General features: G+C 34.0%; 1 protein-coding gene across 5 annotated transcripts in view; it reads right to left on the bottom strand.

Moving 5' to 3' along the window:
- TOGARAM1 (TOG array regulator of axonemal microtubules 1) overlaps positions 1–25,925 on the bottom strand; it is an 89,067-nt gene that overhangs the window by 56,041 nt on the left and 7,101 nt on the right. For 4 of the 5 annotated variants that reach the window (XM_016217363.2, XM_087824944.1, XM_087824939.1 and 1 more), the window contains exons 2-5: positions 13,043–13,199; positions 10,202–10,336; positions 2,986–3,291; positions 1,376–1,635 (exon numbers count right to left, since the gene is read on the bottom strand). In XM_016217363.2, the coding sequence (XP_016072849.2) occupies positions 1,376–1,635; positions 2,986–3,291; positions 10,202–10,336; positions 13,043–13,199 (858 nt within the window). The remainder of the gene's footprint in view (positions 1–1,375; positions 1,636–2,985; positions 3,292–10,201; positions 10,337–13,042; positions 13,200–25,925) is intronic. The other variant, XM_087824949.1, reaches the window with a different exon arrangement.

Genomic DNA, 25,925 nt, shown 5'->3' on the forward strand with positions numbered 1-25,925 from the left:
CAATGATAGAGTTCAGAAAATAATAGATCATTTTATATAACTTCTGAAGTTAAGTATTTCTAGAAATGCAGAGAAATCATTATCTGAAACTAATACATTAAGGTTGGGAATAGAAATTTGGACGAATTAAGGAATAAAGAAATATACATAAACTGTGCTTTGCTTACATTTTGATTATAATAATTATAATGGATAATTCAATAGTATGGCCACTTCCCTAGTAAATCTTTGAAAGAGTCAATGTCCAAAAATAGTATCCTCTTACATTTATTAATAATTATATTTTTAAAATTACCCTTTCACTTATCCACTAAAAGAAAAAGGCCTATTTTTAAGTTATAAAATCAATGAAAAAATATATAATCAGATGAAATTTATGAATTATGTAGGTAAATGCCTCTTCTATAAGTTTCTTTTCTTTAAATAAATCCCCTTCCAAGTACCATTGGAATACAATTGAAAAAAAAAAAAAAAAAAAAAAACAAGGAAAGATTTTTATAAGCAGTTAGAATTTGTAGTGACTAACTCATTAAGAACCAATTTTGGTACTTTATTCATTTTACACATGCTTAGTGTTAAAGAAATGCTTTTAAAATAAATATGCATTAATATTTATTTTATTAAGCAAATGATCTGTATATGATGCTTATTATATCTTTAAAATCAGTTTAAAAAAAGACCACAAAATATTAGCATCTAGTGTTTCAGTTTACATATTTAATGTAAAACACTTTTTATATTTGATATCAGGTAAACTGAAATGATAAAAAGAAAGCGTCTATAAAAATAGTGCTCTGAATCCAAATACAGCAGCCACATTCCTTCTCTGGCATATTTATATGTATAGAGTTATCATATTGACAGTACATTTTTATAGTTTAAATGGAGTGACCTAGAATTCAAAGATAAGTATCCAATACGATCATAATTTCATAAAGATAAATAAACTTGTACATATATGAACAAGGGACATACTCAAGAGTGGGGAGGGAATTATGTTTTATTTATTTAAAAAATGGAAACAAATATGACAAACTGTTCATTCGGGAGGGATTAGTGCAACAGTATATTGCTATATTATTCTTACTTTTAATTTAAAAAGGAATAATATATGCATAGAAGGAATACTTGAAGGAAAACACATTAGAGTGTTAACAGTAAATTATTCCAGGCAGTGAGAGTTGGTGTGATGAATTTTCTTCCTAGTACTTCACTGAAATTTCCACATTTTCTAAAATGAACGTGAAATATTTTTATAAGTAAGAAAACATGTTATGGGATTAAAAACTACTGGATTTTTTCTTAAATAAAACTATTATATTATAGAGAAATTACAAGCATTTAAAAATTATTAAAAATGGTATTTGGTTCTAACCTCTTCTTGATCCAAATCTTTATCCTTGATATTTAATTCTGAAAGATCAATTTTAACACTATCATTTTCACTCTTCCAAATATCATCAGGCTCTCTCTTTTTGGGTCCCACCGTGCTTAAACTGGTTTTATCAGGCAAAAGGCTGATTCCCCTTGGTATAGGAGGGACAGGCTTGGTCCCATTCAGGCCTCGTCGGGAAGATGGTGATCTCACCAAAGCAGGTGTGAGTTGAACTGGAGGTTTTTCTTGAGAATTTTCTCCTATGTGAAAAGTGAATATTTTACTTCTTTAATTTCAGAGAAGTGGAATTTTAAACCACAAGTGTTTGGAATACAGTGTTTTAAAATTAAAAAGCACTGTTACATTTTATTAGGAATAGATTACTACTTAAAATGAGATAAAAGTATCATTGTCCGCTAAACAAATAAAACAAAAATGAACCACTGCAGATTTATTTATAGAAATAAAAATATTACATACCAAATTAAATTTCTATCTTCATACACATCACCATGACTAATACTTACATGGAAAAGTACATAATAAGCTAGAAGAGCTACTTTTCTTGCTTGATTTAATTACATAAGCAACATTTGAAGGACTAATAAATGCAAAGCAGTAATACCAATCACCGGGGAGAACAAACTGAATAATGTCTCAGCTTTAAATAATATTTGATCTTATAGGAAAGACTAATTCAGAAAGAAATTAATACAAGGGAATGAAAGTTCAGAGCTAACAGAAAATGATAAAATTGACTGACTATGAGTTAAAGTGATCTTATGTTTATAAACTGGAACATTAGCATTACAGGATAGTTTAAAGGTGAAATACCTTATTTCAGACACTGAGGATAGGAAAGAATGTGCGATATAGGAGTTGCCTTTAACGGACTTTTTCTTTTGAGACTGAATCTGTCTTGAATAAACTTATATGCTAATTTCATAATTTTGGAATGGGCTATTGTTAAGAATATTTTAATCTTCACCCGAGATCATGCTTAGAGAAAGGGAAGTGGAGAGAGAGAGAAACATGGATGTGAGAAAAAAACATCAATTGGTTGCCTTCTGTATGGGCCCCAACCAGGAACTGAGCACACAACCCAGGTTATGTGCCCTGATCAGGAACTGAACTAGCAACCTTTTGGTGTACAGGACACTCAACCAACTGACCCACTCTGGCTAGAAAAGAATATTTTAGTTAAAAACAAATAATAGAAAACCCATCAAAAGAATTTTAACATATACTAAACATTCAATAAATGTTGAATGAATGACTACTAGACATTATAGTAAATATATGAATGATATTTTATATTTCTAAAGCTAAAATTTGTTAGCAGGTTCTCAGGCTGCTCATGTTCATGTCCATTATAAAGCATTATTATTTGCCTCGTTCTGAAAAGGATTTTGAAGTGGCAATAGAAAAAAAGAACTGACTTCAACTGCATTTTATATGACACATTTGATCTAGTTAACATATTATTTTCCTAAATATTTACTAATGCACAGAAATAAAATGCAATTTACCAGCTTTTAAAGGCCTAACAACCATAACTTCAAAATAATAATCAAACATACAAATGAATTTGAAAAAATATTAATTTTTACCATCATTTCTTCCTGTTGAGTCAGATGATTTTTGGCTGACAAGCTTTTTCTGAGGACCTGGCTTTGATAGTCCTTCAAAGCTTTTAAGAGGCCAGGAATTTGAGAAATTAACAGAATTATCTTGAGACTTCTTTGGAGATACAGTAAGGGATGTGTGTTTTGGGCTAGTCCGAGGTGATGAGAGAGCACAGGATGAAAGGATAACGGCTCCTGGACTTGCATTTGGACCAGAGTATGGTGAAGTACGTTCTGTTTGACTACCAAATGTTTGCTGTGTCTTACTGCCAAAATTTAGGCTAGCATACACTGTAATAACACAAAAGAAAATATGTTATTCCCACTAAGCTGTACACCTGAAACCAATATAAAATAAAAAAACAAATAAAAGAGAGAATATGTTATCTATATATATATACAACTTCTAAGAGTTTTAAGATTTTTGCTTTTCACATTAAGGTTTTTCTTCTATCTGGCATTAATATTTTTGTACGATGTGAGATAAAAATTGAATTTAACGTTTTTCTATATAGTGTCATTTTCCCAGTGGCACTTTTGTAGTTATCCATTCTTTCCCTTTCATCTATAAATCTCCTATATATTATTTTGGTCTGTTCTTAGCTACTTCTTATTGGTTCCATTAATCTATTTATGTATATCTATTATATTATTTATAATCAAGCTATCTGAGGATAAGTTCCCTTCCATTCTGGTCTTCTTTAGAATATCTAGGCCATTCTTGACCCTCCCTTCTTTCATATGAATTTCAGGATCAGCCCATCAGTCTCCACAAAGGATCCTATTGGGACTTTGGTTGAAATAACATTGAATTTACAGATTAATCTGAGAATAACTGTCATTTTACTGATATTGAGTCTCCCTGTTTAAAATATGGGATCTTTTAGCCATGGCCAGGTAACTCAGTTGGTTAGAGGGTTGTTCTGTATATCCAAAGGTTTCGGATTTGATTCCTGGTCAGGACACATACCTAAGTTTTAGGTTCAATCCCCAGACGAGCCAAGTACAGGAGGAAATCAATTGATGTTTCTCTATCACACTGATGTTTCTTTCTTTCTTTCTCTCTCTCTCCCCCCCTTCCTCTCTCTAAAAAAAAAAAAAAAATCAATAAGGACATATCCTCGGGTGAGGATTAAAAAAAAATATATGGGATCTTTTCATTTATTCAGGGCTCCTTTCATGTCTCTCAAAAAAGTATTTTAGCTATTATAATAAAAGAAATGCAAATCGTTTTTTAGCTATGCAGATATTCACAAATTTTGTTGATGCTATAATTTCTTAAAAACTACATTTTCTAAAGTTGCTGGTGTTCAGAAACTTTATTTAGCATAACATCCTAGTATTATACCTGGCAAACTTGCTAAATTATTTAATATTTTAATACTTTTCTGTATATCCTTTTGGATATTGTGTATAGAAAATCTAATAATGATTGGAATAATAATGATGGTGACTCTGATGATAGTAATGATGAGCTAATATTTATTGAGCTTTTACTATGAGCCAAGTGTTATTCTAAAAACTTTACATGTATTAACTAATTTAATCCTTACAACAATCCTCTGGGGATATTATTCCTATTTTACAGATTTAAAAAAAAGTACAAAGGGATAATAAGTAAATTACTAAAAGTCACACACTAGGAAATTATAACACTGAGATATCAACCCAGGCATTCTGGCTTCCAAGCCTATGCTCTTAACCATTTCATTGTACCATGTTTTTACCTGGGAATAATGACAGTTTTTGTTTCTTCCTCTTCAAATTTTATACTTTCAAATTTTGAGCTAGGTGTTTCCTAGATAGGCATTATACTGACTCCCAAATATTTAGCACTGATTTCCCTTAAACTCTAGACTCAACGTCAAAATGCCACTCGATATCTCTAAAGAGACAGATGTCCCAAACATTACATATCCAAAACAAAACTCTTGTTTCCCAGTCAAATCTGCTTCTCCTCATCTTCCTCTTCTTGGTAAATGGTAGTGCTATTCTTCAAGTTGCTCAGGCCAACAGTGTTGGACTCATCTTGACTATTCTCTTGAACTTCATATCTAATCCATTAACAAATCTCACTGGCTCTACATTAGCAATACAGGGTGATCACTGAATCTGGAAACTTGGGTGAATACAGAATGGTTTATTCATATGACATTAGTATATACATAAAATAAAATTACTGATGTTTCCAAACTTTACAGCCACACTGTATATCAGAATCAAACCACTTTGTATCATTTTCATTGCTTTCTCTCTAATACAAGCCATATCATCTCTCACCTTTACTACTGCCATAACTTCCTAACTCGTTTGCTTTGTACCTACCCCAACTCCTGCCAAGGCTATTCTCTACACAGCAGCTCTGATCCTTTTAAAAGGCAGTCAGATGATGCTATTTCTCTTCTCAAAAACCTCCAGACTTCCCAACCCACTCAGAATATAATCCCAAATCCTTCCCATGACCTACAAGGCCACATGTTATCACCTATAATTATTCTCCCCCCAGTCATTCCACTGACTTCCTTTCTATTTATTCTTCCAAAAAAACCAAATACGGTTCAACTTCATAGCATTTGTAGTTTGTTGTTCTCTCTGACTGGAATGTTCTTTCTCCAGATATCCATGTGGTTCACACCCTTACTTCATTCAGGTTTCTGTTTAAATGTTATCACTTCAGAGAGGCCTTCCCTGTCACATTCTGTCCCCTCATGCTGCCTTATTTTTCTGCAGAGCACTTATTTCCATTCTTATTGCTCATTTATTATCTTCTCTACTCGATTTTGATCTTTAGATTTTAGAACAATGTCTGGTCTCAATAAATATTAGAGGTATTAATAATAAATACTCAATAGCAGTGGTAACAGTGAGCATTTATGTCTTGTTCTTGACTTTAAAGTAAATTCTAATATTTTACTACTAAGTATATTTGCTATTGGTATTAACAGGTATCATTAATCAGGTTAAGAAAATTATTCTTAATTTGTTGAAAGTTAATAGTTATGCATGGATGTTGATTTTTCATGAATTGCTTTTACTGCATCTATTGACACAATTATATGCTTTTTCTGCTGCTATTTGTGATAAGGTTCAACTGCAGGTTTTTCTGGAGAACACTGACTTAGGCATAATATGTAACATACAAATTTTATTTTTATTTTTATTTTATTTATTTATTTATTTTTAAATATATCTTTATTGATTTCAGAGAGAGGAAAGGAGAGGGAGAGAGAAAGATAGAAACATCAATGATGAGAGAGTCATTGATTGAGCCTGCAACCCGGGCATGTGCCCTGACCGGGAATCGAACCCTGATCGCCTGGATCCTAGGTCGACGCTCAACCGCTGAGCCACGCCTGGCCGGGCTCTAACATACAAATTTTAAAAATGCATCACTAGCCAATCTGTAGATTGATTTGCTAGCATTTTATTTAGGACTTTGACTCTCATAAAAGTGAGACTGGACCACCATTTATTTTGCTTTATTCGCTAACCTTATCTGTTGCTGGTATTAAGGTTATACTCATTTCATAAAATGAATTAGGGAACCTTCTTTTTTTCTTAATTCTTTTAGTTTGTGTAAGACAGAATTTACTTCTGCCTTGAGGGTTTGACAGAACACTAGGAAAACCATCTGTGCCTGGGGTATTTTGTTTGTTTTTGTGGATAAAGTTTTAAACCTAAAATACCTTCAATGATTATAGGTCTGTTCAGTTTTTGTATTTCTAACAGATAACTGTGACAAGCTTATTAACTGAAATATTCTGTATCATCTAATCCCAAACTTCTTTATTCTATTAAAATTTTCTGCTAACATGTGTAGGTTTGTTAATTTTCTCCTTGTAATTTTGTCAAATTACATATAGATACACTCACACATACATGTATGCACACACACACATTTTTTAAAGTCTTATCTTCTTAGTGAATTGTTCTTTTTTCATCATAATGACCCTCTTCAACCCTAAAAGTGTTTTTATCTTTAGTGTGTACATTTTCCTTAACATCAATATTTTTATACCTGCTTTCAGTATTTGTCTAGTATAGTAGTTATCCCCTTATCACAGGGGATAAGTTCTAAGACCCCCAGTGGATGCCTGAAACCAAAGATAGTACCAAACCCTAAATATGCTGTTTTTCCTGTACATAATATCTATGATAAAGTTTAAGTTATAAATTAGGCAAAGCAAGAAATTAACAATAACTAATAATAAAAAAGAACATTAGGAGCAGTGATGCAGAATAATTATAACAATGTACTGCAATAAAAGTTATATGAATTGAATGTGGTTTGTCTCTCTCAAAATACCTTATTGTACCATACTCACCTTTTCACTTAAAGGAAGCACTTTACGGCTTCTCTACGGCATATTCAAATTGCCAGCATCACTATTCTTGTGCTTTGGGGACAATATTAAGTAATACATGGGTCACTTAAACACAAGCACTACAATACTACAACAGTTGATCTGAAAACCAAGATGTCTATTAAGTGACTAATGGGTGGGTAGTATATGCAGAGTGGATACAATGGACAAAGAAATGATTCATGTCCTGAGTAGGAAAAGTGAGAAAGAGATTGTATCACACTACTCAGAACAGCATATAGTTTAAAACTTATAAATTGTTTATTTCTGGAATTTTCCATTTAGTATTTCTAGATCTAGGCTGACTGTGGGGTAACTGAAACCATGGAAATCAAAACAGTGAATAAGAGGGGACTATGGTATGGTTTTCATGCTTTACTTTCTCCCATTCTATTTTGATCTATTTTAGATGTGACTTAAAAATAGCATTTAAAATTTAAAAACCTAATCATCTCTGTTATTTAAATGTACATTCTGTCTATTTATGTGTATAGTAACTACTGATATGGTTTACTTCTACCATCTTACTTTGTGCTTCCTATTTGTTGTGTTTCTCCTTTATTACTCTTTTCTTGCCTTTTATTGACCTTTTCATTTTACTCCTCAATGAATATAAAAGACTACTTGTAACCTTTTAGGGGTTCCCTTAAATTTTCCTTCAATATTTTTTTGGAAGACTTTCCATGACAAAAGACCTAGCTTACATATACTAACAAATACAACATTCTTCTGAAGAGTATATTTGATATACATCATATATCATTTACTTTTAATTCATATCTGACATAGTCAGAACTTCCACTACTACCTAAATCTTATTTGGGTGGAAAATGGGCTACAGTGGTAAAAAAAATTGTATATAGAATGAAAACTTTTATTTCCTGATTTCAATTACGTGCTCTATTATAAACAGATTCTGTTGCTTCCATGTTAGGGTCACATTATATATTCCTTTTATTAAGAGATTTAAATATAGGGTGTCCCCCCCAAAATGTATACACACACTTTGAATAATTACAAAGGCAGTGTTTATTAAAATACATTTCATTTTCAAAATTGAGCTATCAGCTGTTAAAATGTGTATATCTTTTTTTGGGACACCCTGTATATTTCTTACAAAAAAATCAAACATCAGATCTCTTTATACATATAAAGAGAATCAATGGTATGCAACAAAATACACTAACACTTCCAACATCTAGTGTGGATCACTGCAACATTTAAAATGCGGCAAGAACTTCTAGATTATTTGGCATCTAGCATTCACACTCCAGGTCCTTCAGAAACATCGTGGAGAATGTTTCTGAGAAAGTAGTGGTCCTGAGAAAATTTTTAATATATAACTTACTAGTAAGTTAAATCTTGACTTTAGCAGAACATGATATTCCTTTAGTAGCTGCTCTCATAGTTATTGTGAGAGGTTATAGAAAATTAGATGCACTGCAAAGATCTGATTAAACACTGAGAGTGTAAATAGTCTTCAAAGGTAAAGTAATCATTCAGGATATCCTAAACAGGAATAAGCTAAGTAACAGAGAATCCTCTCTGCTTCTACTAATTATGAGTCAAAATTTAGGAAACACCTATATTATTAAGAAAGATGAAGTATTTTATTGGGAACACACCACAAAGAAAAGCTTTATGGAGTCACGTGGCCCTCTGGAGTGGGTGGAGGAAAAGGTAGCTAAAATGTAAGTGCTATATTAACTAAATCCTCTTTACTAATTTCAAATGAGAATTACTTTTTCATCAACAAATAGAAGTACATATATTGCTACTGTTCAAAAAATTTTAGTAACTTTACAACATAAATTAAAATATCTCTAGAAGTATTTGATTTGCTCCTACCTCTAAATAATAATTGAGAAAGCTATTAATTAGCATGGAAAATTTAAAAAAAACACCTTCAAATCCATATGACTGACAGCCTCAAACTTCCTTTTGTTCTATATTTTACAAACATATAAGAGATCTGAAATGAAAGCTAGTCAGAAAGTTATAGTTCCTAACAGGGGATATAATAAATTCTAAATAGCCTCAAAATTTAAAACTGTTATGGAAAATGTCTTCTGCTAACACAGTTCCTCTTAATGAATAATGTTACTTTCAATTACTTGGTATAAAAATGCTCATCTCCACCATGAGTAGAAACTCTCTAATTTTAATGAGTCAAAATATTTGTATCAATATTATGGTATTTATCATTTTAGGGTAACAGTTATTTACGTGTTTGTTTTTTCCTATTGTTTTTTTTTTTTTTTTATAGAGAGAGGGAGGGAAAGAGAGAGATAGAAAGGGATGAGAGAAACATCATTGATCAGCTGCCTCCTGCACGCCCCCACTGGGGATCAAACCTGCAACCCAGGCATATACCCTGACCAGGAATCGAACAGTGACTACTTGGCTCCTGGGTCGATGTTCAACCACTGAGCCATGCCCAGCTGGGCAATAGTTATTTAAATGTTATTAAAATTTTTACTAAAATAATTTTTTATGATGAGTATAATTATACAAAATAACATATAAGCTAGATTTGGAAACCCCACACAATATTTATAAATCATTTGTATCTAAATAAATTTAGAGCCCAGCCGGGTGTAGCTCAGTAATTGAGCATCGACCTAGGATCCAGAAGACCGTGGTTCGATTCCTGGTCAGGGCACATACCTGGGTTGCGGGCTCGATCCCCAGTTGGGGGAGTGCAGGAGGCAGCCGATTAATGACTCTCTCATCACTGATGTTTCTGTCTCTCCCTTCCTCTCTCTGAAATCAATAAAGATATATTGAAATGAAATGAAATAAATAAGGAAATAAATAAATAAATTTAGAATTTAAACCTTTATCTTGATGACTGTTTGTTGTTCCCAGGTACTGTAAGTCAGAATCCACACTTCCAGTTTTACCACATATCTGTGAAAATCCAAGTTGTCCACATTTCCCAGAAAGATTTGTCTGATGACTCCCAGTAGTGCCTTTGGAAGGAAGGAGAAAAATATAAAAATAAAAGTCAGCTTTATTTCATGAACATGTCTAATTTCATAAATGGTGTCATTTGTGTGGAAATAAATATGAAAGTATAAGGACAGTGACCCTGGAAGGCAAGAAAGGGATAAAGCTTTTGCTGCTGGTAGATCTGATTAGTGGCAGGGATTAAAGGACAGAAAATAGACAGGTAAAGTGCAGAGAAAAGCATATTGAAAAATGAAGACAAAGGCAGTTTCTTCCTACATGCTCCCTTCTCTTACCATGGAATGTTCCTTCAGATCTGCTTTCCTTCTTCCTAGTATTTGTTATATACACTCTACCCAAAAAGTTCTACTGCAGAACTCTTCTACCTTCTTTCCTAACATATAGCATAGCATTCACATAACTTCCAAGCTTACTGCTTTCCCTCTCCTGTGGCTGGTTAAGGTTAATCCTGGGCAGAGGAATAAGTCTCAATTAAAGAAGGTAATAATGACCTCTCTGGCAATCATTTATTCATATATAAAATGAGCTTATCCCTTGCAGTTCTGAAACTATGATTTTTAAAATTCTCTTCTTATAATTTCAAGTCCTTTTATCCATGTACTGGACATCTTCTAAGTTAATTCTCACCTTCGTGCTTTGGTTATTCTCCCTACCTGCAATAGTCCCTTTTGCCTCACTGACAATCACAGATCCTTCTGTTCTTTAAAGTCAGCTCAAGTCCAACCTCTTTCTTGGTGTTTTTGTAAATCCCTTCAATACCTATTATCTTTTCCTTTCTTGAATCCCTATATACTTATAATCTGTATCATCCAAACTAGCATTAGGTTATATGTTGTCTTATTACCCTGTTATTTAAAAGCTGTACTACTAGGTAAGAGCTTCTCAACGGTACAGAAACCATGAGCCTTATAAAAATCCAAAGTAATGGTATAAGCATAACTGGATATCTTCTTGTATTTCTTGCTCTCTATTAAATGAACATTAAACTATATAATCATTATAATACTCCATTTTTATATGAAAATACCATGGAATATTATTGTATAAAAAAATCTATAAATTCTACTAGGGAAATGTTTTCTAAATATTGTGTCCAAACTCATAGCCAACAAATTTCAGTAACTGATATCATTTGGATACTAAATAAATGTTAACTTCTACGACAAACTCAATCTTTACCTTATTAAGTATTTTTCCTTTCCAAATAGTTTTGTTTTGTTAACACATGATCATTTTTCTAATTAGCTGGGTGCTTAAGTCTTGATATCTTTCTCTACTCCCCTTCTTAATCTTTTATGTCCAATCATCATATTTTCCTGATTATTCCTTTCTATTTCATTTGTAAACAACCTTATCACTGGCCTTCTTTCTTAACAAAATAAAACAAAAAAATAATAAAATCTCCATTAGCTCCCTATAGCTTACAAGAATGAGCTCAAATTTTTAAGCCTCGCTACAGGGGTCTTCATATTCAAGTTTATCTTTAAGCATCTAAAACGAATCTTGCCTTTACACAGTTTCCAGAATATCTCAAGCCCATTTTTAATGTAAGCCTTTGTTCTTCTCATACTTCCTATCTAATTACTTGTATCATATACATCCCAAAAAGATGCAATTCAAGTACTATCTCTTCTTAATGTCTTTTCTAACTGATATGGTCCATGACAATGTCCTCTGAACTGCTATGATATTACTTTCTGTAACACTTACTTAGGCAATTATACATCTTTCTAGTTGCTCTGGCCAAGAAAACCTCTTGACTTCCCTCCCTCCCCCCCCTCCTCTCTCTCCCTCTCCCCATACCCAATCCATCAACAAATCACTTTGACATATAATCAGAATCTAGTCACGTTCACTACATTCACTGCTACCCTGGTCAAAGCCTCCATCAACTCTAGCCTGGATTACTACAACAGACTCCCTGTTTTTGCCCCTGCCCTCCTTAAGTCTACTTTAAATGTAACGTCCAAAACAAGGCAATCGATGTTACTTCTTTCCTCAAAATGTTCCTCACTCAGAGTAAAAGTCAAAGTTCATTCAATAGCCCACTAGGTCTTTTAAATAAGAACACCTAATATTTCTTGAATTTCATTTTCTTCTTCTCTTCACCTTACTCATCATTCCAGACTTACGAGCCTCTTTGATCTTTCTCAAACATGTTCTATACTCTGCACTTACTGTTCACTCTTCTTAGATTTGCTCTTCTCTCTTGATATCTATATGGTTTATTTCAAGCATTTTTTTTTTTTGAATATGCCTTCTTTCAAAACATTATTTAAAACAGCACTTCCTTCATATTTCTCTTCTGTTTATTTTTTTCCATAGCACTTATCACCATCTAACCTAATATGTTTTGTATTAATTTAAAGTCTGCTTTACCCCAAACAGAATACAGAATACTGGGCACAGAGTTTTCCTCTTTGTTGACTGCTATATGCCCAGTACTTAGGAAAGTACCTGAAACATAGGAGATACTCAATAATATTGACTTACATTAGGACTTAAAGTGTTTCAGTGAGAAGCCCTTCCAGGGTCTTATGAGACAAATTTATGTCAAAGTGTCCACTCTTATCAGATCTTTAATGAATATTTATTGAATTTAAATTGTCTACTAGACTGTAAGTTCTATGAGCTCTTAAATAAATTATAAAGTTTAGAGAAATCTTTCACTTAGTTCAACATGTCCATTACCTGTACCTATTACTTACCAGCAGCACAAACAGGAAGTGAATCTGAGTTAAAATCTCGACTATTCTGAAATAAGTTTCTTGAAACTCTTTTTCTGCTAAAACATAAATCATCATTGACTGACATTCCTTGGGAGGGTTTTAATTTTGAAGATGGGATGAAATCATATGCTGAAAACTATAGAAACAGAATAACAAGTTAGCAAATTTGTGTTGTCTACTTGTAATAAATGAGACAGGATAATTTAGATTCAATTAGGAAATTCAGATTAAAGAAAAAATTAACTTTATCAAATATACAAATAAGCATCCATATATAGTATGATAAAAATAACAGTATTTTTCATTCTATGTTAGAAAAAACATTTTTTTTCCTCTTACTACTTCACCCCAAATCTTTTCTGTAATTTACTTTCCTATAGTACACATCTGGCAGCTAGGAAAGAAAGAATAGTAATACCAAAAAGAGTGAAATGACAACTTGAATAGAGAAAAGAACATTTTTGATTCAGTAGCACAGTCCGTCACACTAGGCCATCTGTATTTCAGCATTAGACAATAAATGACAACTGAAGGTCACTGAACCAGCAAGCATCCCTCTCAACTATTATCACTGAAGCAAGTTTCTTATTCATAATCTGCAGCCCAAATGAAAATGAACACATGGTCATGGTTCCCTCAAAATATTTTCTTATGATAGGTCTTTTAGTTAAAACAAAGTATATAACACTTTATATATGTCTAGTACTTTATAGTTTCCAATTCTTTTTTCACATACTTCCTTTGTCCTTAAGGTACAAAAGTACCACGATAGAATTTCTACCTAATCATAGTTAAAGAACTAAATGAGAGCATGATTCAAGTGTTCAGAATTCTTCACCAATGACAACCTCAATTATTCTGGATAACTTCATACTGGACATGGCTATAGAACATTTTCAAAACTTAGTGAACAGACAAGAAATTATACATACTGTCTATATATTTATTTGGGGCTTATAGGCACAATAAAATCTAGATATATGGAGAACTATAAGCCTTCTCAGTAATACTTCTTTGCAAACTTTGACAATTATCAAATAGAGTTGAAATACAATAAAATTAAAGTGATGTAGCCCTGGCCAGTGTGGCTCAATTCCCCATCAGGGCACCTCTCTCTCTTTCTCTCTCTCTTTCCCTCCCTCCATCCCTTTGTCTCTCTACATATCCTTAGGTGAGGATTAAAAAAATTAAAGCAATGTGTACTTGTCAATTAAAAGATACAACTATAAACCACTAAATATACCTTAGGGAACTTGTTACTCCTCATCAAATTTTGTGAAAAACCTGTTAACTCCTTCAAAAATTAACTCAGAAAATACCAATGAGAAAGAAAGAATGCCTCAGATGAAAAGGCCTGATTTATTTTCTTGAAATCAAATATTATAATTTCTATGACTGATTAAAAGGACACAATGGAATAAAAATGAAACTAATTACAGTCAACTTCTGATTAGATACATTTAAAGACATACCCAGTTAAAATAGTAATCCAGAAAAAATTCCCCAGCACAGAATACATTTTATATTAGATTTACTCTATAATTAATTTCTGCTTAGAGAACAGAAAATTTCATATGTATGCCATATACAACAACTAGTGATGGTGGTGGTGGTGGTGATGGGGACAAAGGGGGCAGTGGTCGTAGTGGAGAATATGTGTGTGAGTGTAGAATTTGAAGAATCTAGGAGTCAGTCAGGAATTACATTTTGCTATAGAAAATTCTGCAAATATTTAAAAGCAGACTCTAGGACACACCAATTATAATTAACATGACAAGCCCTTTTTGGTCCCTCTTAAAATCAGTCAAATTATTTTTGGATAAGGATAAGCTCTGATGAAACTAAACAATGAATAAAGAGAAAGGGAAATGAGCCAGAGTAAAAGAGAAAAGTACAGATATATTTTGAAAGAGTTATACGCTAAATTTACAGAATGTGAAACATCTGTTTAGAGCACTTTAGGAACATGGTACTGAGTTTTCAGTCTTTGAAGTTAATATCTAAAATTTTAATTTGTTTAATTCCTTAGAGTTATAGTAAATGAAAGCATTATTAAAAGCAAGTTTCACACTTAATATTAACAATGACTTGAAATTCACAGTCTTATGTACTATTTTAATCTTGCATTTGCTTCCCTATAGAAGGATGGGCAAAAGTAGGTTTACAGTTGTATGTGAAACATAGTTTATTTTTGTATTATTATTTATTAATTATTGTGTTATTTTCTATATTAACAACTGTAAACCTACTTTTGCCCACCCCTGTGTGTGTGTGTGTGTGTGTGTGTGTATTTAAATATACCTTTATTGATTTCAGAGAGAAGAAAGGAGAGGGAGAGAGACAGACACATCAATGATGAGAGTCATCGATCGGCTGTCTCCTGCACAACCCCCACTGGGGATCGAGCCTGCAACCTGGGCATGTTCCCTGACCGGGAATCGAACCTTGATCTCCTAGATCATAGGTCGACACTCAACCACTGAGCCACACTTCCGGTCACCCTGTATATTTTTCATAAAAAGATTCTTTGACTTAATAATGCATTTTATTTCATCTTCTGGCAAAGGGTGTAAAAACACAAAAATAGTTCAATTCTATTTTGGTATAGTAGCAAATTATCAGAAAAAGACTTTTTAATAGCTAATGCTCTCAGAAATTACCTACACTCCTGCATTTATTGAACTCGTACTAAACTTTATCTTGACCTCCAGTTTTTGGGGCCTTTCACCTTCTACCAGTTCTTTCTGGTTTTACCTGGACTCCAACCTTGCCACTTAATGGTAGTCATTTAAAAAGTTTATTCCAATTACCCAAAGTCTCCTTCTGGAACATCTTTGTGTTTTCAAATCAGTTTTTAAATTTATTTATTTATTTATTTATTTATTTATTTTTGGAGAGAGGAAACGGGGAGAGAGAAAGGGTGGGAGAAGAGAGAGAGAGAGAAAGAGAGAGAGAGGGAGAGGGAGGGAGGGAGGGAGGGAGAGGGAAAGGGAGAGGGGAAGAGAAAGAGAGAGAAATACTGATCACTTGATTGCCTCCCCCACTCCCCCCAACCGGGGTCAAACCGGGGTCAAACCGGACACCTGGATATGTGCCCTGACCTGGAATCCAACCGCCACCTTCTGGCGTATGGGAGGACACTCCAACCAACTGAATCACACTGGTCAGGGCTCAAATCACTTTCTATGCACACTTTAAGAAAACATAGTTGTGATACTACATATATAAAATTTTATATGCCACTTTTGTACTTAACATTATAACAAAAGTATTTCCCATATTGTTAAAACCTCTCATAAGGGCTATGAAGATGAATTACAAAAGTAGTAGCTGCTTATTGTTTAAAAAAAACACCCACAATATAGAAGTAAGATATAAAATTAAATTCCTCTTTGACACCCCTTCACTAGAATCCTACTGCTAAACTCTGTTAACTTACCTTTTTCTACATACAAACATTCTTCAATAAGCTGTTTTAAAAAATAAAAATAGATCACATAACACTCTGGTACCTATAAGTACTCAGCATATTGTAGATACCCTTTCATGTTAACCCATACAAATCTGCTTATTCTTTATAATGGTTGTCTAGTGTTCCACATTATGGTTGGACTCATAGTTCCCTATTGATGGTCGTTTTCTTTGTCATAGCTTTTCACTATTGCAGTCTTGTAGCCAATATTGTTATGCACATATCCTTCTGCATCATATTAGTATACTTAGAATTAAATCGTTAGGTCTAAGGATATAAACTATTTTTAAAGGCTGCATAATATTCTATTGACTAGATATGCCATTCTCCTATTATGGAACATTTATTTGATTTACTTCAATTTTTTTAAATACTGATAAGGAAGAAATTTCAATGAGGGAAATGGTACATACTTGGCTTAAGATAATAGTGCTGATAGGAGATTGGCAGACTTTAGAAAGATTGTTACATATGTTACACAGCTAAAATATATTTCTTAAACAACTAAAATGTTTTCTCTGCTGTCCTTAGGCTTCCTACATAAGGGTAGAATACCCAGATTGAACTTTGTAGCTGTCAGCTGATCAGTTTATCCATAAAGTGTGCAAACAAGACTTACTATGTCCAGTCTGCAATTTTCTGTCTCTTTTCTCATTTCTGGTTTTTCCTTGATTTAGACTATTAGCTGACTCGCTAACATGAAAGAAAACGAATTGCAAAATAACAAACAGAACGTTTCTGACTCCTTTATTGATGTTTATTTCTGGAGGTTTCACTAATATACTGTCCTCCTGGGTTCTAAAATGAGAATTAAACACATGGCCTGAAAGTGTACCTCTTCTGAGACTTAGACCCTTTCCGCACATAACTGACTGAACAATATAGCTCTTACACAGTGAATCTGATTCTGGGTAAAGCCTGTTTCTGGTTCTGATTTTGACTGATCACATGGACAATAGTTTCCACATAGATGGCAGCAATGGTGGAAATGGGTTTTGATTTTTTTGTTCTATTTGGTGATTTCTGCTGGATGACAGTAACCCTGGTCAGGTGGCAGCTGACAGGAAATGTAGAATCTTGTTTCCTTGTACTGATACGAACTCCTTTACTCTAATAACAGAGACCACTTCTTCCATCTAAAACTTAAGGTTTTTTTCATGTTATACTTATTATGGGCCCAATACCTGTCAACACCTACAAAAATCAAATTCCTATACCAAAGATGAAGGGAAACAAAATCCGTAACATTCAAAGTCAGCTTTCATCAATTTCTCTAAATAACTGAGTAACTGTAAATTAACATTACTTTAGAATTCCAAAGCTAAAGATAGTAGAGAATCTTATTTAATTATAAATTAGACAAACTCAGAAAAATGATGGTTTCCCTAAGCAAACAAAACAATACATTTTCCACACATTAAGCAAGTTTAGCCTTTTAAAAACTAAGAAAATTCAATGCCATTATTGTAGAGGATGTGGACATTGACAAAAACAAAACAGGATGCCTCTCCAAATTCCTGGGAATCACAATTCTGAAACTATTAGTTAATTATTTCTGTGTAATGAATTATCCCAAAATATAATAGCTTAAAACAACAAACATCTTTCTGTGGATTAGGAATTTGGAAGTGGCTTACTAGATGGTTCAGATATTTCTGAGGCTACAATCAAGATTTGGCTAGGCTGCTGCCAACTGAAGGATCACTGAAGTTCACTCAGGTGACTACTGGCAGGAGGCCTCAGTTCCTTGCCATTTAGGCATCTCAAGAGGGCTGCTCAGGACATGGCAGCTAGCTTCCTCTAGGGCAAGTTAACTGAGAAAGAGAGCAATGAAGATGGAAGCCAAGGTGCCTTTTTATGACCTATTTTCTTAAGCCACAAACCATTAATTTCTACTTTATTTGTCAGAAGTGAGTAATTAAGTTCAGACACATTCAAAGAGAAGGAATATTAAACTCCCAATTCTTCAAAGAAAGAATCTCAAAGAATTTGAGGAAATATGTTTAAAACCAGCACACTCAATAATGATGCTTCCTTGATGAACCTAATGAATCCAATGGTGCTTAATTATATGTTTTTGTTTCTTTTGCTGGTCAATTTTTTCCCCCCCATTTTAATTTGTATGTATTTGTCACAACCTTTTAAAGCAGAACGTGACTTGAACACTACATTTCCATTCACAAAACTTGCTCTGAGTTACTTTCGAACAGCTTTACAACATGCCTAGGTCAGTTTATAATTTTGCTCCTCTTAAACAATACTTTTTCTGGAAAACAAGCCCTATGGATAGCTACTCCCATCAAATTGGTTCAGCTTAGCATACTGATTTCTAGAGGCTATACATGCAGTTGATAGTACAGGGGATGGAAGATTTAAAACACAGATCCTAGGATGAAAGTTGTTTTAACCACCTATGCCTTAGAACACTTCAGTGACAAGATTTGTCTACTAAGGAATCTGCTTGATTGCTCAACACTCTAGACCACAAAGTTAATAAACATTAGGTTACACACACCTTGCAACAAACATAACCTCATTCTGTTAAAATAAGCCAACATGGCCTTGGCTGGGTGGCTCAGTTGGTTGTAGTGTTGTGCCCTGTACACCAAAAGGTTTTGGGTTCGATTCCCCGTCAGGGCACATACCTAGATTGCATGTTTGATCCCTGGCTCTTATTGGAGGTAACCGATGAATGTTTCTCTCTGTCTTCCCCCATTCCTCTCTCTCTAAAACCAATATAAACATATCCTCTGGTGAGGATTAAAAAAAATTAATAATAAGCTAACATAAAGCTAGAAAAGAAAAATTAGCTCTGCTTTAGTGCCTGAAGTATCACAATATCATATACTTAGAAAGAAATCTTAAAAAAATTTTTTTTAATTTATTGATTTGAGAGAAAGGAAAGGAGAGAAAGAGAAAGCGAGAGACTGAGAGAGAGACTGATTTATTGTTCCACTCATTCATGCATTCATTGGTTGCTTCTTGTATGTGCCTTGATCAGGGATCGAACAGAAACCTTGATGTATAGGGACAATGCTCTAACCAACTGAGTTCCCTGGCCAAGGCCATGAAGTAGAAAAAAATCTTATCTTTCCTTCAAGTAGTTATTATCATGCCATACAGATTTTTTTTAAATGTTAACAAAAATAAAATAAAAAATCCTTGAAAATATGGTCAACTTTTTAAGTAGATTGGTACCTTCTACCTTATATTCTGATGCTTTATCATCGTCAGGTCCTCTAAATTACATAGAAGATAAAAATTTTCCATCTTATGAATATAAATATTTTTTGAGGAAATTGGTTTATCTTATCTATCTATAGAAAGTATTAATCTATCAGGATAAAATAAACTGGAAAAAGCTCCTGCTCCAATTGGCTTATAAAAATCACTATTAACAGGTTAACTAAGTAAAAACCACAAATTTTTAAGCTTTCTTTTACTTCCTATGATTTAAATGTACTGTCTCTTTAAGGAAAAAAATGCTCTTACCAAAAGTTGTACATTTAAGGGAAAACAGACTAGCTCTGAGTTTAATTAATGGCCTTGATCACTAGAACAATAAATGCTCTTAAACAAACAAAAGTTTTAATATTTGGTATATAATTGTATTTAAAAAGTTCACATAAAAATCCTATTTACAATGGTTCTTTGAACAACCTAAACTTGTTTAAAAACAGCTCTTTGTTGCCCTGGCTGGTGTGGCTTAGTGGTTAGAGCGTCAGCCTGCTGCGGGTTCGATTCCCAGTCAAGGGCATATACCTGGGGATCCCCGACCCCACTGGGGCTTGTGTGGGAGACAACCAACAGATGTGTCTCTCTCACATCGATGTTTCTCTCTCTTCTCCCTCCCTCTCTCCCTCCCTTCCACTCTCTCTAAAAACCAATGGAAAAAAATATCCTCAGGTTATCAACAACAACAATATAAACAGTTCTTTGTCTTTGCTCAGATTTTATCACCATGTCAAAATATTAGTATGATATAACTGTTTGTGAAAACTTGAACATTTTTCTCAGGAAATACCTAATTAACTTAAATTTCTTTTTTTTTTAATCCTCACCCAAGAATATGTTTTTATTAATTTTAGGGTGGGAAATGGGGGGGGAAGAGAGAGAGAGACATCAATGTGAAAGACAAACATCAATTGGTTGCCTCCTGCATGAGCCCCAACAGGAGATTGAGCCCCACAACCTAGGTATGCACCCTGACCAGGAATCAAACCTGCAACCTTTTGGTGTATGGGACAATGCTCCAACTAACTGAGTCACCTGGCCAGGGCAAATTTCTTAAATTTCCTATACTGGTTTCACATTTAATATCACTCTTTTTCAAAATATAAAATTGTAAAATTATATGTTCCATTAAATTTTATAATAGATAATATCTTTATTAAAAGGGATCAATTTTTTTTTAATTGATTTCAGAGAAAGGAAGGGAGAGGGAGAAAGAGAAACATCAGTGATGAGTCACTGATCAGCTGCTTCCTGCACGCCCCTCACTGGGACGCAAATGGATTGATGTTTCCCTCTCACATTGATGTTTCTTTCTCTCTCTCCCTCTCTCTTCCTCTCCTCTAAAATCAATAAAAACTTATTTTTTTTAAAAAGATGGTAAAATCAGTATAATATATGTTGTTTTATTCAACATGCTAAGATTTTGAAAAATTTATCTAAAAAGTATTTTAAAGCTTTTAAATAGATTATTTACACTGAGAATAGATGTGATTTTTGGTTGTTCATGATTTTGACAAGCATTAAAAATAAAATTTTTTCAAATTCTTCAGACAACCCAATAAAATTTTAAAAATAAAATTAATGACTAGTTATTTGAAACAACTCAACACCTACACTGATATCAGATATGCTTTTAGAGTTGATCATGATTTAAAAACAATTTTTAAAAAAATATGTTTTTACTGATTTCAGAGAGAGGGAGAGGGATAAATAGAAAGATCAATGATGAGAGAAAAATCATCAACTGGCTGCCTCCTGCATGCTCCCTCAATGGGGAAGGACCCTGAATCCCGGGCATGTGCCCTGACCGGAAATCAAAGCGTGATTACCTGGTTCACGGGACCACGCTGAACCACTGAGTCATGCCAGCCAGGCAAAAATTTTTTTATTTATTGATTTGAGAGAGAGAGGAAAGGAAAGGGAGAGAGAGAGAGAGAGATCGATTTGCTCTCCCACTCATCCATGCATTCAAGGCTTGTATGTGCCTTGACCAGGGATCAAACCACAATCTTGGAGTATCGGGACAATGCTCTAACCAACTGAGCCATCTGGCCAGGGTAAGAGTTGATCATGATTTTGACAAGCTTTAAAACTAAGAGTTTTTCTTACTCAGAAACTCCAATATTTTTTTAAAAAGTAAAGACTACTTATTGGAAACAATCCAACATCCAAGTAAAATCCCAATTTTTAGGATTAAGTTCATACCAAATACATTAGTATAACTTAATTTTAGGTTTTCTGTTACTTTAAATTTGTCATATTGAATATTCTAAATCTTTCCCACATTCTTCAAATATCTGATCCTCTATTTTCCATCTCAGCTTGCCTGTTAGTTTACCAGAATATGGAAGCCAAATATTAGAGCTCTGTACTCAAAATCTGGTTCACAAATCAGCAACATCAGCAACACCTAGCAACTGATTAGACATGTAGTCTCAGACTTCATTCCAGACAAACTGAATCAGAATCTATATTTTAACAAGATTCTGAGATAACGCACATGCACATTAAAGTTTGATAGATACTGTTCTAGAGCTCATATCTTCTTTCTTTTGACTTACACAAGCACACATCCTTCTTGCTATCTGAAAAATTTTCTGTATCTTAAGTCATCTTCCTAATGTTTTTTCCTTCAATTCTAGAGGAAAAGTTTTCCCCTTTTGTTCCAAAGCTATCCTGTCTCTACACCTGTGTTCTTGACTCACTCAGTCTTCATTTAGGGATGTTAATTCCTTGTCTTTTTCTCTCAAAGATGATTCTCAAATATGATTACAGGGAATGAACTGTATATATCTTGCATGTCTAGCATCTACCACAGTGCAAGACACAGTAGGCATGTTAAATTTACAGGTGTTTCCTTCTCTGCCTCTTTCAAATCAGGTATTTAAAAACAGAGTAGTAACTCACCTTGCTACGTCCTGCTGTATCTTGCTTGGTCTTTTCTTTCACTGTCAAACCCTTAGATACTGTATTTTCTCTTAATTGATACTTGTTGATAGTGATTGTGGATGCTGCACCATGGTTAGTACTGTTACAAAAACAAACAAAAAACCCAGTCCCTACTATCACAGTGCTTACCATCATTGAAGAGAAAAAAGACATGTGCTAAATACCAAAAGAGCCTGGCTGGGGGTGGCTCAGCGGTTGAGTATCGACCTAGGATCCAGGAGATTGGGGTTCAATTCCCGGTCAGGGCACATGCCGGGTTGCGGGCTAGGCAGCCAATTAATGACTCTCTCATCATTGATGTTTCTATCTCTCTCTCTCCCCCTCCTTTCCTCTCTCTGAAATCAATAAAAATATGTTTAAAGAGGACATACAGATAGCCAAGAGACATATGAGAAAATGCTCAAGGTCACTAATTATCAGAGAGATGCAAATTAAAACCACAATGAGGTATCACTTCACATCTGTCAGAATGGCTGCCATCAACAAATCAACAAACGACATGTGCTGGCAAGGATGTGGAGTAAAGGGAACCCTAGTACACTGTTGGTGGGAATGCAGACTGGGGCAGCCACTATGGAAAACAGTATGGAGGTTCCTCAAAAATTTAAAAATGGAGCTGCTTTTTCCCAATGATCCCACTTGTAGGAATATATCCTAAGAATCCTGAAACACTAATCAAAAAGAATATATGCACCCCTATGTTCACAGCAGCACAATTTGCAATAGCTAAGAACTGGAAACAGCCCCAGTGCCCATCAGTAGATGAGTGGATAAAAAGTTGTGGGACATCTACATCATGGAATACTACGCAGCTGTAAAGAAGGATCTCGCACCATTTGGGACGGTATGGACGGACCTTGAGAATATTATGCTAAGTGAAATAAGCCAGGCAGAGAAAGACAAACATCACATGATCTCACTTATATGTGGAATCTAAAGACTTAATAAATTGATGAACGGAATAGATTCAATAACATGGAAGTGTGGATCAGACTGACGAATGTCAGAGGGATGGAGGAGGGTGGGTGGGTGGAGAGGGAGAGTTTAACCAAAGAACTCATATGCATATATGCACAACCCAAGGACACAGACAATGGTGTGAAGAGGGAATGGGGAGGGGTTGGGATGGGGTGGAATGGGTCATTGGGAAGAAAAAGGGACATCTGTAATATTTTAAACAAAAATAAACAAAAACAAAAATTAAATTAAATTAAATTTAAAAAATTAAATAAAGAGTAGTCTACAACTTTGCACTTGGCTTTGCACATAGTGGATAATCAAAAAGATGTTGAATAAATGCTTACTGTCTGTATTTCCTTATCAACTCACCTCAAAAACTTTTAAATTTGGTGTCTGTCAACAATATTCTTCTAAAACTACTCTTTTCCATGCCCCAACAACTTTGAAATAACCAAATCCTTTACCTTGAAGCAAATATGCTTCTTATTTTTCAGTCTAGGTTAGTGACTATTATCACTCTACTGTGTTATAGAGAAATCTGTTAGGAAAAATACAGCTCATATGGTAGCTATCTAGTTTTGCCTAATTACTTGACCCCACTAAGCCACTAAAACACTCACAAAAACCTACAAAGAGATGCAAAGAGATGCAGAGCCAGCTGGCGTGGCTCTGTAGTTGAGTGGTAACTCATGAACCAGGTGATCACCATTCAATTCTGGTCAGAGTACATGCCCTGGTTTCATGCTCGATCCCCAGTAGGGGGCGTGCAGGAGGCAGCCGATCAATGACTCTCATCACTGATATTTCTCTATCTCCCTTCCTCTCTGAAATCAATAAAAACATTAAAAAAAACACATAAAAAAAGAGATGCAAAGTTAGGACATCACAGGAATCTGGTTATCAGTCTAAGATATGTCAGGACACAAAAATAATCAACTAAATGGTGGAAACAAAAACAGAATTAAAAAGTCTAAATATTCAAAAGAGCCATTAAACAGGCCAAGATATTATGTGATCTAATATTAAATAGCTATTAAAGATCCTACTATAGTTTATTTGATATTAAAGAAAAAAATGTTCATAGTAAAGTAAGTGAAAATGGGAGACTTTTATGTATGGAAAAACAAATCTAGCCCTGGCTGGTGTGGCTTGGTTGAGTGTTATCCCATGCACTGAAAGGTTACTGGTTCCATTCCCGGTCAGGACACAAACCCAGGTTTTGGATTTGATCCCTGGTCGGGGTGTGGGTGGGAGGCAACTGATTGATGTTTGTCTCTCTCTCTCCCTCTCCCTTCCTCTCACTCTAAAATCAATAAAAATATCTTTTAAAAAAGAAAAAGAAATCTATACCGATATACATAAATTGAAATGATACTTGAAATACAAGCAAAAAAATATTCACTGCAGACCTTAGTAATGAAATTGCTGAAAATTAAATTTCTTCCTTGTGCTTTTTTTATATTTTCCAAATTTTCCATAATGAGCACATAAAACATTTTTACAATTAGAAGAATTATTAGGGGAAATTAAGAAAGATAAAATTAAGAGAAAATTACCATAAAATTGTCTTAAAGTGGCAGACTGAATATATAAACACAAATCATGCTTTTCAGTTTTCATTCTCCCTAATCTCTCTTGCACATAACAGTACTGATGCACTTTCTGGAACTCTACTCCACTTCTAAAACCCTGTTCTTTCTTGGTTGTCTTGCACCTCTTAGGCATCCTTTCTCTTTGCCTTGTTTGGTTCTATCCTCTACTGTTATTTCCTAAATGGGGCAGTATGCCACAATTGAGTCTTAAGCACTCTACTCTTGCCTTATATGCCCTTCAACAGAAAGGCCATTTAGCAATTTCAGCAATTAATTCTCAGTATGTGACTTCCAAGATTTATATCTCCAATTCTTTCCTTATCTCTTGAATTAGTCTTTAAACTCGACTGGAATATTCTATCATTTTCCAGCTAAAATTCTTCTTCTCCCAAATTAACTTCCCCTTTTTGGAACTCCCTATGTGTATTTATGGATCTGTTATGCATTTTGTCACCTCATTCAAATTTTAGAGTTACCTCTTTCTCTCCCTCTCTTCAACACTTAGTCATGATCCTTTGAAATATCTCTTACATCCATCACTTTCTTTCTAGTCTAATCCTGATACCCAGCCAATCCTCATAAAAATCAACACCTCACACCTAAAGTAGTCCAGTAAGTGTAAGTCTAAGTTATCTTCTAAGTCTCCAGTCTCCAG

This window comes from Miniopterus natalensis, chromosome 1 (assembly GCF_054644295.1).
Source record: "Miniopterus natalensis isolate mMinNat1 chromosome 1, mMinNat1.hap1, whole genome shotgun sequence".
NCBI classification, from domain to species: Eukaryota; Metazoa; Chordata; class Mammalia; order Chiroptera; family Miniopteridae; genus Miniopterus; species Miniopterus natalensis.